Here is an 18,241-nt window from a genome sequence, read left to right on the forward strand (position 1 = left end):
CTCCTATAAATGTAAATAATTCTGTTAGGAGTGAAGACTCAGAAATCTTCAGTAATTTTCTGGGAGAGCAAGTGGATAGTGTAATGTAGACGACAATTTCAGTTTTAGAAATAAAGGTGTGAGTCATATAATGGAGTGTTCTGAAGTGAAATGTCGAAAACTGGCAAATAATGATTTTTTCCATTAAATATTTGGTGTCTGTGTCCTAGAAATAAAAGCAAAAGGCTCAAAATTTGACAGTTGTCTATAATTAGCCAAATTAGATATGATCATAAGGAAGCAGCTGGTAATTCATTTCTGCAATAACAGCAGCTACAGAAAGAAATTTGATGATGGAAATGTCTGAGTGCAGTGTTTAAATATAGAAGAATAAGAAGAAAATATGGAGTGCACTTCTTAGTTTGCACCGAGTGAAATAGCTATGAAGGAATTAGTTTTCTCTCTCTAATGGGGAGAAATTTCAGATTAATAAAATGTCACAAACAGTGTAAAGGAGTTTAAATAAGATGAAGCCAGTCAGAACCGCTGGCAGAATATACCTTCAGTTTGATAAATAAAGAGAAGAATATGTCTAAGCTGTTCAGTACCTTCTTTCTCTTCTTTATTCTTCCCACTTTCCTGAGGTTTTGTATGCTTGAGTCAGTGTTAGATTAATTTGTTTAGTGTAGTACAGTCATAGCTTACAGGGATTTTGTTTTCTTAAGTAACTTTGAAATGCTTTCTATACTTTGTTCTAGGTTGACGTAGAAGGAAATTCCCAAAATAGAAGCCCAGAGTCACGTTCCGGCGTTGGTTATCCTAATTCTAAATTTCATCGCAAAGATAATCTCAACCCTAGGCAGCTGAATCTACATCTCACCCCTCCCCATACACAATATGCAGTCCCCAGTCGCCACTACCAGCACCTGTCCCAGATCCCCAGGCAGCCATACCCTGTGCAACAGCAGCAAAATCTTTTAAGTCAGCAACAAAATCATTTGCCTGAACAGCAAAACCAAATACCACCCCAGCAGAGCCAGGTAGTCCAGCAGCATAATCATGTAAATCAGCAGCCTCCACAACCTTCACAACTTTCCCCTGCTTACCAGATGGGCCCCAACCAGTCTTTTTTTAATAACCCAATTCCCCACCGACCACATTCACCTGCAGTAGATGCTGTGATTTCAGAACATCATCCCCCACCCATGTTGCAAGAAGTCAGTAACCCTCTGAGACCTATTGCACAGCACAACCCAATGCTGCCATCTCACTTGAACAACTTCATTGAAGAAAATCCTGCAGGAATGCCCATAGGGGAGACATTAGGTAGGTACCACTGCTCTTCTCCACTGATGGGAGTGCAAATGTAGCTACCCTACAGTGAAAATGAAGAAAGTATTTACTTGTCAGGGATATGGCTGCATGACTTCAGAATTATGAATTGGTCATTGTTGGGCTAGTTTCAGTAAGTAAGTAATGTGATCAGGAATAATTTGCTCCTTAGGGTATATTTTAATATGTAGTATTTCATTATGAGTTTCATATATACATTATGGAGTGGTTGGTATACAGTAGGCACTTTATTAATAAACACATTCTTGGTGCTGGTAAATTTGGAGATTCCATTGTGTACCTTCTTATCACTACTATTTTTTACATTTAATATACATTTAATATAGAATCCTCCTTTCTGGCACCAAATGCTTTGAAAAAGGGAGGTTGGGTAAATTTTTATATTTGTTGTAAATGTTTTACAGATCGTATGCATGGAAATGTAGCTTTGGAAACATTAAGGCAGCAGCAGCAAGCAAGGTTACAGCAATGGAATGAGCATAATGCATATCTCAGTCAGGGCAATATTCCATATCCACACCATCACCATCCTCACCTACAACATCTTCCCCAGCAACCAATTGGACTGCACCAACAGCCAGTTAGGGCAAACTGGAAACTTGCGAGTAATACAGAAGATGAAACAGAGGCAACATATTCAAGGTATTTGTTGGTTGAATTCCCAAAGTACTACATTTAAAAACAGAACATAGCCCACCTTCACTATAATACCATGCACAGGTGCCAGGCACTATGAGTCCTATAAAGAGCTGTTGTTATGATGTTCAGTGTCAGCAGTAGGCCTAGATACATTACATTATTATTAATAGGCCCTTCTCGTTGGAAAAGAAAGGCCAGAAATTTTCAAGCCTTCAGAAGGATATTGATCACTGAGTTTTGTGTGATTGTTTTGGTTGGTATGTCAGTCCAGCAAGGTCTCATGTCCTTAATTTCCAATTGCCCACAATTATAGTCTTTGAAGCTAGACTTGATGTTGTGCACATTAAAGTAAAATGTTTTGAACGATTTGTATTTGCCTCCAGTCTGGTTGTGATGTTCAGAACCTGGTACCTCAAAATGGGTGGAGCTTTAGCAAAGCACTTTTTGCGTTTCTCCATCTTAATAACATTTATTTTGCTAATACAGGTTCCAGGACTTTCTCAGAGAACTGTCACACCGTGATCAAAGTGAAAGCAGGGACCTAGCTGAAATGCCACCTCCCCAGTCCAGACTGTTGCAATACAGACAAGTTCAGCCCAGAAGCCCACCAGCGCTCCCTTCTCCTTCATGCAACTCAAACCACAGCGGCCACTTTCCTAACTTCACGGAAAACAACAGAGACATTGAAATGTCCAACAACCCAGCATTTCAGCAGCATTTGCCCCAAATATACAATCCCCCGTTCTCACTGCCATCTGAACACATAACCCCACCTCCTTTGAAGTACCTGCAACCTGATGGATCATGGACCTATGCTAACCTACAGCAGAACCACCTAATGGGGCATGGCTTTCATTATGGTATACCTCCATTGCCCCATAGATCACAACAGAACCCTTTTATACAAATACAGAGTCATCAGCATGCAGTGGGTCAGGAGCCATTTCATCCGCTCACATCTCGAGCAGTATCTGCTTCTTCGCTCCACAGCTTAGAAGAGGTATGGGGATTTTAATACATATATGTATGTAGAAATATATGTCTAATAATAGTGAATTGCAAACATGTTGTAGATTAAAAATTCATGTCTTGAATGCCTGTGAAAAAGGAAAGTTTAGCAGCCACTTTCCCTCCCCTCAGACATACACCGGTAGTTCAGGGGTCTGCACTCAGCCCTTTCTTTGCTGGCAGGGAGTTACAGGCTTTTGGAAATTAAGATTTGAGCCCTCATCCCCAAACCTGCACTGGGGTTTTTTCCTTGCTCTTCAATGAGAGCAGAACAGATTCCTTATTCCATGTAGCTGAATAAAGCACTAAAAGTGAATTCTACTGTATTGTACCCCTTTTTGCAGATTCAAAGAAGTTAAATGTCTTGCCCAGAGCCACAAATAGAATCATAGTAAGGGCAGGTCTACACTTAAAATGCTGCATTGGCACAGCTGCAGCGCTCTAATGAAGATGCTCTAAGCTGATGGAAGAGAGCTTCTCCCCTTGACTTAGTTAATCTGCTTCTATGAGAGGTGGTAGCTGTGTTAGCAGGAGGAGCTCTCCCACCAACGCACTGCTCACTACACCAGTGCTTGGGTCGGTATAACTATGTCTTTTTTGGGTGTGGATTATTCACATTTTGTAGTGTAGGCCAGGGCAGAAAGTCATGATTAGAAGTCAGAAATTTCTGACTGGCTTCCCACTCCATTAGACCACCCCTGTCTGTATGAAATCTACTCCTTTGTTGCCAAGATTCAACACAATTATTAATTATTTTTGTGGGGCACAAGAGCAATGTTTTTCTTTCCTTTTGTTGGCTCTGCAGTAGCAATAAACTAATAAATAGTCCTTACAGATCTGTGCTGACAACACTGGTTGCTTGTGTACAAGCAAAGCAAATCACTATTTAACTAGTACAAATTAATTTTGGTCCTTTGAAAACATGGTGTTGAGGGAGGGGAAGAGATTGCTCTTTGCCAAATGCTGGAAAAAAATGTTTAAAGAACAAATCTTTCCTCTAAAGCTTGTAATCGGGCTCCTTCAGATAAAGGCCAGGGCAGAGTTCCATAAAGAAAACACAAAGTGCTGGATGTATTTTTAACTCAGATTCTTGCTACAAGGTCAAGTTTCACAGGGAGATCTGAATACTAGCAGTCATTCAAAAGCTAGTTTAGTTCACTCATTCAGCTTGATAGCTGTTTTTCTGTGCATAAAACTTAAAATAGAGTTGATGCTCTAAATTGTAAAAGAAAATATCTAGTTAGTGTTTGAGTTTTCATCAACTGAGAAACTATAAGAAACGTTTGAGCTGCTCTGCTAATCACTCGGCTATGACAGTTTATCGATTTTACTTCAAGTCCACAATGTTACAGCTGGAAAAGCTGATTGTTCTCAAATTAGAGAAGATGAGTCTCTACCGACATAGTACGTAATGCTTGGTTTTGTGTTTCTTTATATAAATATACAAACTTAAAGCCGTATGTTAATTATTTGTGATGATGAGGCATTAAACAGAGTGGATAGTACATTTCACAAAAGTGTCTATTTTTCCCCTTTACCAAGTAAAGATGACTGATGTACTTCATTTATGATATTCCCGTCACATGTGTGCTTTTGACAGTCAGCCTAGTGCGGTATGAAACAAATACTGATACTATCAAACATTTATCTTTTAACCAAAAGTACCATCTCTATTTTTTTAAGGGAACAAATTGATTTTAGTACTTCAGCTCTGAAGCACAAATGATCAAAATGTATTTATGCTAGCAAGATGTTATCTTTGGATCTTGAAAATACAGTATTTCATGTTGTAGCTTTTTCCCATAAGGATATCTGATTCTTCTGTGTTCATAGACTCTAAGATTAACTGCTGGCAAGGTTTGTAAAATCAAGGTTACTATTTTATCTCTGAAGGCGTTCTGTTTTCCCTTTGCCCTTTTCTTCATTTTTTTATCAGCTAAAATAAGGGCTTTAGAAAGGGAAAAGGCACAGTGGGGAAATGGAAAGTGTTTAAGTAAAACATTAATGTGTCAGAGGATACTGTGTGCTATCTAGAAATTATTTTCAAGGGATAAAAAGGATCAGTGTGTGAATATACCAAGACTGGCTATAAAGTAAGCAAAAGAACATTTTATAAAATAAGAGGGTAAGATTATAAAGATTTTAGGGTTTGTGTTTTAAAATTTTAAGCTTTACTGCGTACTGAAATACTATATGTTTTAGGCAGAATATGTTATGTTCTTTGTATATAACTAAGTGCAGGAGCCAGATGTGTGCGTAGCATTGAATAGTTCATGCATTTTAAGATTTAAATGATGTGGTGTGATGGACAGGTAATTTTCAGTTTCCCTGCAAACTTCATTGAGTATTGTCTCCTTGGAGCAGGTATTAATGGAAAGTTATCAGAGTTATCCCATTACTCCACAGGTAGCAAATAAATGTTTATAGCTGCAACAGCTTGTACATCTGCAACACGCCAGTGTTTTTATATCTGATGACCTGTGAGAGATACTTTGTCCTTTTTTCTCATTAATTTTACCATATCTTTGATATTGCAGAGCAGTGAAATAAGTAGCAAAGAGGAATATTTCACAATTCAAAGGATGTTTTACACTGAAATCTGTATTACCTTTAGATGTAGCCATATCCATATAGATCCTTTGTGTTTCTTCATAAATTAGTGTTACAGTACACACATTTGTTGTTGTCCACACCTGATTCCTTTTTGTATGTGCAGATCTGACACACAACTCTTTGCATCAGTTCCATTTGATAGGTGCAAAGAGGATCTATTAAATTACATTCCGTCTTACGCGGAAGTGACAGATTTGTCTCTTCTGGGACTGACCGCACTGGCCAATTGCAGCGGCCCGCGGGGCCCCCAAAGTGCAGGGCCTGGAGCGGTGGCCCTGATTTGCCCTAACCAAGGGATGGCTCTGGCACCAGGCATTTGCTTTCTTTATCAAAAAGTCTGAAATGCGTTCCTATGTTGTATAATATTCTAAGCCCAACCAAGGCAAGAAAGCATTGGCTTCTGTGCAGCTGTCCAATCATTTGTTGCTATTTTTCACCTGTTTCTAAGTTTACAAAATATGACACAAGGGGAAAGTGGATATAGTAGTTTTGCCAGTGGGCTCTAACTTATTCAGCAATAATAATAATTTTTTTTTAAACTGAGAGACAATCTGTAAGCCCTATGGAATTGCTTCTCTTTCCATTATCCCGTGCATTAAAAATATGCATCAGCAGGAAAATCTACATCTATACATATACTGTGCATAGTGAGATGAGCCCTGAATACTGAGAGCAGTGAAATTAGTAAAGCCAATTCTGTGCCTGTTAAATTAAACCAAAGAAATCTGCATTGCATGTTGAACTAAAGCCGTTACAAAATAAAATTGGTCTTCAATGTTTCCACAAAAATAATAAAAGTAAAATTACTTGTAAATGGATATTTAAAACTGAAGTTAGTGGGAAGGAGTATCTAATGCACTCATTTAAGATGAACTTAAATGTTCTGTGTGTCAACTTCTTTTTTTTATGCCTCAGAAAAGGATTGGCTGCAATATACTCATCAAATTCCTGTTTTAAGGATAAAAAAAAACTGCATCAACCTCCCTTCCTCCTTCTTTGTCTGCCAGATCTAGCTGTATAACCTCCTTTTATGGTAGATAATGTATTCTGAATTCTCTGAGATGTCAGTGGGGACAAACTCTTTTTGAATTTGCATGTTACTTTTGCAACAAATAATTCAGATTTTGAATTCAGTGGATGAATCCTGGCTCCCCTGAAGTCAATGGCAAAACTCCTATTGACTTCAGTGGGACCAGGCTTTCACCTGTTGTTTCTGAATGATGATCAGTACTATGGGCTTGCACCTGTGCTCATACTATGAATGTTAATGGGAATTTGTCCTTATTGACTTTCACCCTATTTATTTCAGACCCTTTCTCCAGTTTGTCAAGATCCTTTTGAATTCTAATCCTGTCCTCCTAAGCGCTTGCAACCCCTCCCAGCTTGGTATTGTCCACAAACTTTATAACTGTACTCTCTATGCCATTATCCAACCATTTATGAAGCTATTGAATAGATATTGATAAACACTATGAATTTTATTATATATATAATATAAAATGGAGTTTAATTGCTTAGAATCCTATGTGTAAGTGCCTCTGTTTCCTCAGGAATGTGAGACAGAGGCATTTTCTTTTCTTGAGAAATAGGCATCTTCTTACATGCACTGTTGTTCTGATATGGTTGATCACTTCCTTCCACCCACTGAATCTGGTGATTAGAAAGCAGATGCATGTGGTTCTCAACCAGGGGTATGCGTAACCCTGCGGGTATGCAGAGGACTTCCAGACGGTACATCATCTCATCTAGATATTTGCCTAATTTTACAACAGGCTACATAAAAAAATAATAGTGAAGTCAGTACAAACTAAAATTTCTTACAATGTCCTAAAACAGAATGATCAAAAGCAACCTTCCTGTTGGGGGAATTCAAGATATATCGCAGTTAAACTCTAATTACATGGTTAGGGATTGAAGGAAAACAACAATTCAGCTATTTTTATCTACCCAATCTGACATTTTCCCTCTTTTTTCTAAAGGTATTTTTTTAGAGGTGGCTCATAATTGGAGGCTTAAGTGCTCTATATTGAAAAGGAGAAAGCTAGAGCAGAAAGATTCACAATAGCTCAAAATGTCACTGCTCAGTGTCTGACATTTTCCCCTTGGATATAATACGTGCCCTGAACTCGGGAGTGCATGTGAAAAACGTTCATTCTGATGCAATTTCTCCTGCGTAGTTTGTGCCAAACAGTATTTCTAAGTTGATTGTTGTTTACTGTGGCTGCTACAAAGAGAGAGTCTGATCCTGTAAGATGCCAAGCATCCTCACCTCGCGATCTGGTGAAGTGCTGGGTGCTCTGGACTCCCACTGACCCCTGTGCTGCTTCAGACCTGTGCAGGATCCCATAAGTCCTCATACAGGAGGCAGACTGACCCAGGAAATCAAATACAGAGAAAATATTGATAGTGTCGATGTGGAAAGTATGTTTTCTAGGTGCATCCCCCTTCACTTTACCATTTATCAGATTATCTCTCATTCTGTTAATGTGATCAAACTACAGTACTAACATACAGAATTACATTTAGGGTTAGAACTTCAGGCATTAGCCAATTTGATTTTGGAAGGATTTTAATTGAAAGTCAATGGGAGTTAGGCACCTAACCTGCTTAGGCACTTTTGTAAATCTCATGATGACCTATTTGCATCTTTGGCACCTAAATACCTCTGTAAATCTGGCCCCCTAGTTCAAAACATCAAAAAAATTCTTTTGAATTATTCTAGGACATAATCTTAATCTTAATTTATGTAATATCTGATTGTAATATATTACATTTTATTTACACTTTGGAAATATGATATGGACTCAATCTTGCTTCTATTTCAATCAATGGCAAACCTCCTACAGACTGTAGTAGTAGCAAGAATCTATGAATATTTTCAGTATTTTGCTAGCATTTTATTCTTTGATCTGCCAGTCATACTGTGTGTGCCCACAAGCAGATACATTGGGGGCAATATATGTTTCTTTCAGTGTGCTACAATACTACATTTTATGCAATAAAAATATGACAGAAAGGAAAAACCTTTTTTTAAAAAACCAGGGTTTTTGTTTTGTTTTGTTTTTTTGAAGCAAATTAATCAGAGAAAATCCTGGGTCCCAAAAGCTATAGCCACAGGAGGCTTTGGAAGAAAACTTTCCTTCAAGAGCATTCTTTTTAACAATCAAAGAATTTTCCAATAAGTTGTCTCTAATGATCAGTTATTCTGCAATATTTGCCTCAGGTCATCATCTCTCCATTTACAAAAAGCTTGTGAAAACTAAATATGTTTTAAACTTATTTCAGACATAGAGCCTGGTTTTTAAAAAACAGCTACTCTTCCTTGTAAATCAGATTCAGTAGTTAGATCAAAATGGCCTCAGTCAAGACCATCTGTTTGCACACATAGTTATTTACCTGGTCTCCCTTTATATGCCAGCAAATGTCCCTTTAAATATTAGGTCCTTAATCTCTGTCAATCCGTGCAAACTCTCCCCCTCCTTTTTTTTTCAGTGCAGTCTTCTTATTTGACTTTTTATATTACTGCCGGTATTTTTTTAACATTTGAACTGTGGTAGCGCCTGGAGGCCAGTTAGATAGGGCACCGTACACTCACATAGGAAATGACAGTCCTTGCCCCAAATTGCTTGCAGTCAGGTGTTCTGTTTGTATTTTAAGATTTATTTCATTTCTTATAATTTCAGCTTTATAAATAAAATTGTTAGTATTTTCATGCTTTTTTATTATATACTTACTTACTATTGTGATAGCAGTTTTTCATTGAATCTTATTGGTCTTTTAGTACTGATTGTTTGGGGTGGAATATGGTAATATCAGGATAATTTTTAAAGCTTTTTTTTCATCTCAATGTGCAGCGTCTCTGCTCAAATGCTCTCTGCATCTCTACTCAAAATGGGGCTTTCTTACCAGGAAATGTGAAACTAGGTGCCTGCATTTCAAAACAATTTTTGGCCTTGTGCCTTTCTGAGTCTGTATTTGCCCCTGCAGAAATCTCCACTTTCACACTATGTTTGCTCTGCCCTCATCTAGAAGTAACTTTACCTTTGCCTTATTTAGACACGTTCGCACCAGCAGAGAGGGTAACTAACTGTGGAACACCTGTCTTTCCCCAAATGACCATTAGAGTCCACCTTAAAGCAAAATAAGGCTCTCCCTTTTCTTTCACTAAGTTGTGACCATATTGCTACATTGCTTCAATTTTATCTTTTGCATTAAACCTTAACAGAGGGTGTCTGCCCTGAATCACCCAAGCATTTAGAGTGTCCTTAAATCGCAACTATTGGTACCAAGGAGTTAATGCATCTCCTGTCTTTTTCATCTACCCTGTCTGCAAGATCAATGGAAGCAAGTCTTTTCTGTGTTTTCAAATACAATTCTTTGCTTATTCCCCATGATAACAAACAGTTCCCCACAGCATTTGTTCTCTGTGTGCATATCTTCATGCAAAGGCCAGCATATAAATATGACCTCATACGTGCCCCAAATCCTGGTATGCAAGTCCTTCATGTGTTATAGTAGAAATCAGAGGTCAAACCTGCCACTTATTTTCTATGCATTGTAATTGAGCATTTTCACCTGTTCATGTAAATGTCCGTCTCCCTTATTTAACCCTTTGGCGACTAAATTTGCGTGTTATAGAGAGATACTGTGCAAAAGAAAACTAACATTAAGATTGAGATATCAAGTACTTACAAATCAAGAAATCTCTATACCCTCTTTATACATGCTTTAAGTTACTGTTGCTCTTTATCATTAACAATCTTTGTCAATTAATGCAATCATTGCTAGCAGGAATTTCTTAAGATTTTTTCAGTGTTTGAAGGCACTTTCACGTTTATTAGAGAAATGTAGGGGGGGAACTGCCATAACATGTATGCCAGCGAATTAAAGAACTTTTTTTTTTTTTAAATGCAGTATGAACCAAGAGGACCAGGCAGGCCGTTGTACCAAAGAAGAATTTCCTCTAGTTCAGTCCAGGCTTGTTCTGAAGATTTTAACGCTCCTCAAGACAATCTTGGTCAGCGTAAAGAGCTTCAGGACCATAATAACCAGTCTTCTTTCAACTATTCATCGCCTGAGTTGTGGGTAAACTCCACCTCATCTGCCCCGTATCAGAACATTCCATGCAACGGATCCAACAGAGCAGTACCACCCAGAGAACTGTTAGGTAAGTAATGTTTGTTTTTTTCCTAAATCCCTCCACTTGCCTTACTGGGGTGAACTGCTTGGGCCGGAGTGACAAACTCTGAATGAGGCTTAGCTGCTCTTCACAACGTATATGTATTGTCTGCCGAGACTTGAAGTGAATTTAGGCAAAATATTTCTGAAGGGTTCGTTATTTTGGTTTTTAATTGTTGTGCACAACAATATTCATATTTTCATATACTGTTGTCTCAGGTAGTTAGCAGGTTGGTCTGCCGCATGTGACTGAGAAGTGAATGCTGTGAAGCATTTCCTCCAAATAGCTCCACTGTCCTCCAAGAAATCTTACTAAGTTCAAACATTCTCCTCCGCTGATTCAAGTTCAGCCAGTTTGTGCTTAAGAGGACCTGGTGACAAAAGGGGTTTGGTGTGAGATATGTTGTTTCTCCTTAAAGCCGTGGTTCCTGTTACTGTCACCATCTCAGATTTTGACGGTGATCTACAGGAACTGAGTTTGAGATCTCAGTGCATTTCCTAGTGAACTCACATGCTTAAACACATCAGTGATATAGGCCATAGTAGCACATTGACAGATAGACATGGGTACATCACAGAAGAATCACACTTGAAACTGGCCTCCTTGCTGGCAGTCCTAGTGGAGACTGATTTAGCATGGACACAGAACTAGTTTTTCACTGCTAGAGGTGGTCACTGCAGAACAGAGCTGGGGCTAGGGTGACCAGATCACCCAGGTCAAATATCGGGACATGGGGGGGGGGGGGGGGACCGGGACAGAGGGGAAAAAAATGGCAGCAGAGCAAAAAAAAAAAAAAACACCCCACCCCCGATTCCTCCTCCCTCCGCAAGCGCTGGAGGGAGGCCCGGGAGACTCAGGGGAGCGTGGGGCTGGGGTGAGTGTGAGTCTGGCCTGGCCCCAAGCAGGCAGGACTTGGGCGCGGTACCTGGAGGGAGAGTAGGGGGCGGCCTGCAGGGCCAGGCGGCGGTTGTTCTCCCCACCTGGGCAGCGGGACTTGGGAGCAGCCGCTGCTGCAGCTCCCACTGCCGCGGGGGGAGGAAGTGGCCGCTGGCCAAGCTTGGCGGCTGCGGCTCTAGCACCCATTAACCCCCCGAGCCCGGGCCTGCTGCGGGGACCCAGCGCGCACCCAGCCCCTGGCCAGTCGCGTCTGGGCTGGCTGCCCAGCTGGTGCAATCCCGCGGGCGGCCCCGGAGTGGGGGCAGCAGGCCCCAGCCCCCCCATCCCGCTTGGGTCCCGCAGGAGAACGAATGGGGCTGGGCTGCCGATGCCTCCGCTGCGGGATTGCACCAGCCAGGCAGCCAGCCCAGACACGACTGGCCAGGGGCTGGGCGCAGTGTGCGCGCTGCCCCGCAGCAGGCCCGGGCTCGGGGGGTTCTGGCCCAGGTGCCAAAGCCGCAGCCGCTGAGCGCCACGTGCTTGGCCGCTTCCTCCCCCCGCGGCAGTGGGAGCTGCAGCAGCGGCTGCTCCCGAGTCCTGCTGCCCAGGTTGGGAGAACAGCTGCCGCCTGGCCCCGCGGGCCGCCCCCCTACTCTCCCTTCAGGTACCGAGTCCTGCCTGCTCGGGGCCAGGCCAGACTCACACTCACCCCGGCCCCGCACTCCCCTGCGTCTCCTGGGCATGGCATGCTTGGAAAGAGGCGGGGATTTGGGGAGGGAGCCAATGGGGGAAGGAGGGGGCAGAGTCAGGGCGGGGGAGGGCGCGAGCCCTTCTGGGCTCCGGAGCCTTTGCTTGTTTGTCTAGTGTCCCGACCTAACATTGGTCGGGACGTGGGACAAACAAGCAAATATCGGGACAGTCCCGATAAAATCGGGATGTCTGGTCACCCTAGCTGGGGCAGCGTTCGGGAATCTTACTCTGCTACTTTGCAAATAACAAGTCTGCCAGTATGGCACCTTTTCTCCACACTTACTTCACATAAAAAAACAAGCTCTCTTTGAAGAAGAAAAAAAAAAAAAGTTTTATCAGTATTAATGTACCTGAACTTTCCATTTAAGTATTAACAACTCTTATTGTATATTATCTTTAAAAGACCTATTTGTATTTGGTCAGCTTCTTAAAACCAACAGTGTCATGCAGTTTCTGCTTCCCTTCAGTTTCATGGTGCACTAGTTACTAAGGTGTTTTAAATTAATGGCATATGTACAAAAAAAAAAGTCAGCATAGAGTGAACGAAAAAAGCTCATACTGCAGTGCTTTAGAATTACTTTCCTCTCATGCATTTTACGTTTTCAGAGTGCTAAAATATTGATATTCCAAAACAGTATTGGAAATATTATACCGTCTGTTACTGCAGCATTGTTGTGCCTTTGCATGTTTAGGGCACATCCTTTAAAATGTTCATATTCCTTTTTGCACCAGAAAAATAAGGTACCAAGTTCACTGTATTCTCTCTTACCACGGTGGCATCCAAATCTGATGTTGCTCTAGGCTTTTTGGTTTGCTGATGCAATGGAAGCTCTGAAATTCCCGCTAGACTATGTTGGGATCAATATGTATCACATTTCATTGATTTTGTGTAACCGTTGAGAGTAAGGCTCTAAACAAAATCCTGAAAGGAAATAGAGATCTATAAAATGTACCTTACATATCTATTGCTACCAGCTGATAAATCCTAAGGCCAGTTGGGCAAGTTAGACTAGCATCAGTATTTGATACAAACAGGTTTCCATCCTTGGGCATGGAAGCCATTTTTATGAATGGATGAATGAAAATAAATAAATACACACACACACATAAATTTGTCATGTGTAACACCTAATGCAACGAAACGCAATCCACTTTTGAGGTCTTCTAAGTTTTTCTATGTTTATAGTTTTGCAGGCCTAGTAATTCTAGTCCAATCTTAACTCTCCATTGTGGTACTAGTGGTTAGTGATTAGGCTGTTTGATATGCTTGACCTACATTCTGCTGAATGTGACCTTTTTTTATAGACTTAGCATAGGTTAAGTTGTTATCAGTGGTATTTATTACGTATTTCTTTCTGCATTGGGTGCCTCATTTACAGTTCCTTCTCACCTGGGGGCCTCATACAAGTCATCTGGCCTCTCTTTAATCTTACATTACTTTCTCTTTGTACGCTTAGTTACCCTATCTGTCCTGTCTGTTCTGTCTTTCTGTCAAACTTTCTGTTAAAAACACACACACACAAGAGGTGTCTGTGTGCAGTGGTGTTTTTGTATACTCAACTCATGAAATTAACATTTAATTTTTAAAGAAGGAAACAATTACAAAATATGCCCACCGCCCATCACCGGCATTGTTTTAGATTTCATTTATATCATTATCCTCCAAATAAAAGGCTGAGTTTTCTTAGCTCCTGGAAAACAGCAGCTGAATTCCCCAGCTGAAAGTAAGATACTTCATTAGGATTCAGAAAATTCACTTGAAAGCAGTTTCATACTCGTTGCTTTAAAGCAGTTTTCTTATAGTTGCAGGAGGAGTTAAATATGGAGTTAGAACATATCAATTAACAAGAGTGCATTCAGTCTAAAACAGCAACAATTAGTTGGGTTGCATCAGAAGTCAGAGTTTCAGTTTGTGAATGTGTTATGAACAGTGCTGTCAATTTTAATTTTAGCCTGTTTAAGCTATGAAATGAGAAGGAAAGTGAAATATACTCCCCACCCTGGGAGATCTGTCTCATTGGATAAAGAGCGTTTGAATTAGCATAGGTCCGAACATGAAGCATCTTTTCTCTAATGGGTCAGCTAGTTCACCCTGTGCATCATGGCAGGATCAGTGTGAATAGGATGAATAGAATGTCTCTCCTGATAGAAAATGGGTGACTCGTTCAGTCCTGAATGTCTCTCCTATTGATTTCACAGCTTCTCCTTCCTTAGCAGATTGTTGCCTTGCCTACCTGTTCTTATAATCGTTTTTCCTAATAGTTAACCCAGGCTACATATAAAACTGATTGGGAAACTTGTTTGACCTTATAAGGTAACATTATTGGACTAATGTGAAATGTGTCTTGTGGCACACAAATAAATGCATCCTCCCTTGGTATGTAAGAGCCATGGCATTCTGACCTTATAGCACAGAATTAAGTTTACTGACAATGTAATCAGCTTTTCCTGATGATATAGAAGCTATGGCCTTAACATGGATTGTATCATATACCTCTGGGTGATAGCTCATGAGAACATAAGAATAGCCAACCTGGGTCAGACCAAAGGTCCATTCAGCCCAGTATCCTGTCTACCGACAGTGGCCAATGCCAGGTGCTTCAGAGGAAGTGAACCTAACAAGTAATGATCAAGTGATCTCTCTCCTGCCATCCATCACACTAGATCTGTGTACAGCAAGATTAGGAAATTGGTTTCCTTTTGACTGAAGATAAAAGCACTACCTGTTCGGGTGCATAATCTGTAGGGTCTAAATCCTTACATTCCCACTCAGTTTTTACTCCGTCCTTACTCCCAATGGGATTAGTCCCTCTGTCTCCTATAGATGTGGATGTAATGAGGCTTATATGGGTTTATTTGCTTGTACAAAAGAGAGGACTAAGGAAAAAATAGTCTGAAGCTAGAATCATTTGAAAAGAGGCCCTGACGAAATCTAATATTGATCTCAAACCTTCTGTCATTTTAACTTAATATTAAGGTTCTGCAGTATCTGGATGTCAGTTTATCATTTTGTACGAGGGCATCAGCAAATGGATTTCACTTACGAAGGCTATTTAGTTAAACCGGCTCTATTTGTTCTGTTTTCAGCTCCACCGAAGACAGTCAAACCCCCAGAGGATCACCTGAAAGCCGAAAACATACAGCTGTCCAATTCCTTCAACTATAACATGCTTCAGCATCTCGGCCAGTTCCCACCCCTCATGCCCAACAAGCAGATCGTCGAATCAAACAGCAACAGCCAGCAGAATGCTGGCGGGAACAAGCCTGCCATGTCCTACGCAAGTGCTCTGCGGGCTCCGCCAAAGCCCAAACCTCCTCCTGAGCAGGCAAAAAAGAATAGTGACCCTTTGTCTTTGTTTCAGGAACTTAGCCTAGGTAGTTCATCAGGTAGCAATGGCTTTTACTCCTATTTTAAATAATCAGATTATTTTTTTTAGAGAGAATTTAATTTCTATTTGTGTCAGTAGATCTAAGATAGTTGGGGCTTCACCTGTAGTTGCAACTATTCCCTTTGTTTATATTAGTAAATATATCCTCACTTAATTGCTTTGCTGCTAGACTTGCAACTAATTTTTTAATTATATTCCATTATTTTGCATTTTTTGATGTGGGCCAGAATTTTGAAAGCTTTTATGTAGAACATACACACACACACACAAACACATTATTTTTTAATTTGTGTAATGTTACCAATGTGTTGCATTAAGCTAGCAGCTAAGAGGTTAACTGTGCAACTTTAAAAAAAAAATAAAAATAAAAAAAAAGTTTGTCTAAATTGTATTTAAAAAGAAATTGTAAGTAGCAATTACATTTATTCAATAACATTAGCATACTGTGCTGGGTTTCTGTACCAGAAATGGCCAGTTAATGTAAAAATGTATGTTATTTCTGCTTAAATTCATTTAATTTTTTTTTTTAAATAAAGGTGCAGCATCTTATAAATACTTTCAGTTTTATCAGCTTTTTTGTGAAGGGATGCTGCATTCTGAGACTTTTATAGTTTTAGATTCTGTATGATGTGGTATTGTATTCTCCATCCACTGTAGGGTAAAGTAAAGGCATTCTTTGCAGACACTTGCCATTGTTTGGAAACATTCAGATAAAAAGCATTGGTATACTTAAAAAAATGCTCTACATTTTATTTTTGGACAAGCTACTAATTTAAGCTTGTTTGAAAGGTTAATTTGATAGGTTTTTTAAATGAATCATGAAGCTGAAAATGAATTTTTAGGTATGTTGGTGCTTAGTAGATTTAATAACTATTTTAAAAAAAAAGCGTGAATTTAGTAAAATACTTGGTTTTTTGTTTTTTTTCCACTATGCATGTGTAAATGTTTGTAATCTGGCTTTTTTCTCCCCTTCGCCAGTGGTATAAAGATAAATAATTGTGCCGCTTTGAGGTTTTTTTGTTTTGTTTATTTTTTTTCTGGGTTTTTTTTTCTTCTTCCAGTAAAACTTTTGGTACATTATTTGATGTTTACATTAAAATGTGACATTATACAAAGAAATTCAAATATTTTGCTAACTGTTTTGTTTGAGGAACATCATTAAAGAAGAGATTTAATGTTTGTCAAAGCTGTATCCAAATTTATCTAAATCTTCTTTGGGACTAAAATGATCTCCAGCTTGTTTATCTATATGAGTTCTACTCAAGATCTCCACAAACCTAGTCCTTTAGGACAACATATAGAAAGAGAATTCTACAGCGGGTGTAAAGATGAAAGAGAAATCTTTGGACAAAAGCTCTAAGGATAAAATTTATCCGTTAGGAATTCTGGTCTTGCACATTGTTCATAATTTTGTAATGGAAGGGGTGTATCTTTATAGCTTCTCCGGAGGTGGTAGTCCGCCTTCTACACTTCAAGAGATCTCTTTAAATCTGGGACATAATTGATTTTTCACAAGACTGGGATTGATTTATTTACAGTATTCCTCCATTAGATGTCAGAATTACAATTTCAGAGTTGTGTGGGGGCTTTAACTTCGTGTTTCTCATTGGAATTGCGCATCTTTTCTTCCACCCCCTACTTGGAAAGCATAAGGGTTAATTCCAGACTTTCACAGCTGTCAGTGAGAGACTGTGCTGATGAGCAGTGCTTGCTGCTGTATTCAATCAGATTTTTGTTCTGGTTATAATAAATTTATTTGTGTTTGTCTTTGGGTTGTAAGCTGTGGGTCTTTACATAAAAAGACTCATTTAAATTCAATACACCACAGAGGTTTGAATGGTTACTGTAAATCTTTGCTGAGTTCGGGGTTCAGAAATTTAGCTGAAAATCTCCTTTTCCTGCTTTAAAGAAGAACATGCATAACTAGTTAATCTGTGTCTTACTATTTAAAACCAAACAAAAGATGTCAGGGGACGGATGGAAAGACACTTCCAAATACTGCTTAGCAATTTGATGTATAGCACCAGATCAAGAGGATCCAAAATGAGATGGGGCCAAATTCTGTGACCCTTAATCAAGAAAAACTGCCATTGACTTCGTTGGGCATTTGCACAGTTGAGGACTGCAGAAATAGATAGGTTCATGGGAATTTACAAGGGCCAGCTTGGTGGAAATCATCAATAGATCCATGTATTTCAGTGGAGCTAAACCAGTTGACACTAGCTGAACAGCTGGCTGACAAGGTCTGGGAGAAAATCTGAATGTCCTGTGGAGAGTTCCTGGTAATATGCAAGAGACTATGACAAAAAGTTAGATGGGGTTCAAATGCACTTCACTTTGCCGAGTTGGCACTGTCGGTTCAGGGGTCTCAAAGTCACTCGTTTATATGGAGCAATCTTTTGATTCTGTTTACCATATTTGAATATTTAACTAATAAACAGCACTTTTTAATTGA

The 18,241-nt window shown here is 39.7% G+C and overlaps 1 protein-coding gene across 5 annotated transcripts in view; it reads left to right on the forward strand.

Annotated features, from left to right (window-relative positions):
- The window catches only part of HELZ (helicase with zinc finger), a 143,207-nt gene extending 124,966 nt beyond the window's left edge, over positions 1–18,241 (forward strand). For 3 of the 5 annotated variants that reach the window (XM_039501481.1, XM_039501483.1, XM_039501482.1), the window contains 5 exons: positions 738–1,305; positions 1,737–1,974; positions 2,458–2,971; positions 10,507–10,759; positions 15,485–15,816. In XM_039501481.1, the coding sequence (XP_039357415.1) occupies positions 738–1,305; positions 1,737–1,974; positions 2,458–2,971; positions 10,507–10,759; positions 15,485–15,816 (1,905 nt within the window). Of the gene's footprint in view, positions 1–737; positions 1,306–1,736; positions 1,975–2,457; positions 2,972–10,506; positions 10,760–15,484 lie in introns of all 5 variants that reach the window. The other 2 variants (XM_039501480.1, XM_039501484.1) reach the window with 1 other exon arrangement.

This window comes from Mauremys reevesii, linkage group 15 (genome assembly GCF_016161935.1).
Source record: "Mauremys reevesii isolate NIE-2019 linkage group 15, ASM1616193v1, whole genome shotgun sequence".
In the NCBI taxonomy this organism is placed as follows: domain Eukaryota; kingdom Metazoa; phylum Chordata; order Testudines; family Geoemydidae; genus Mauremys; species Mauremys reevesii.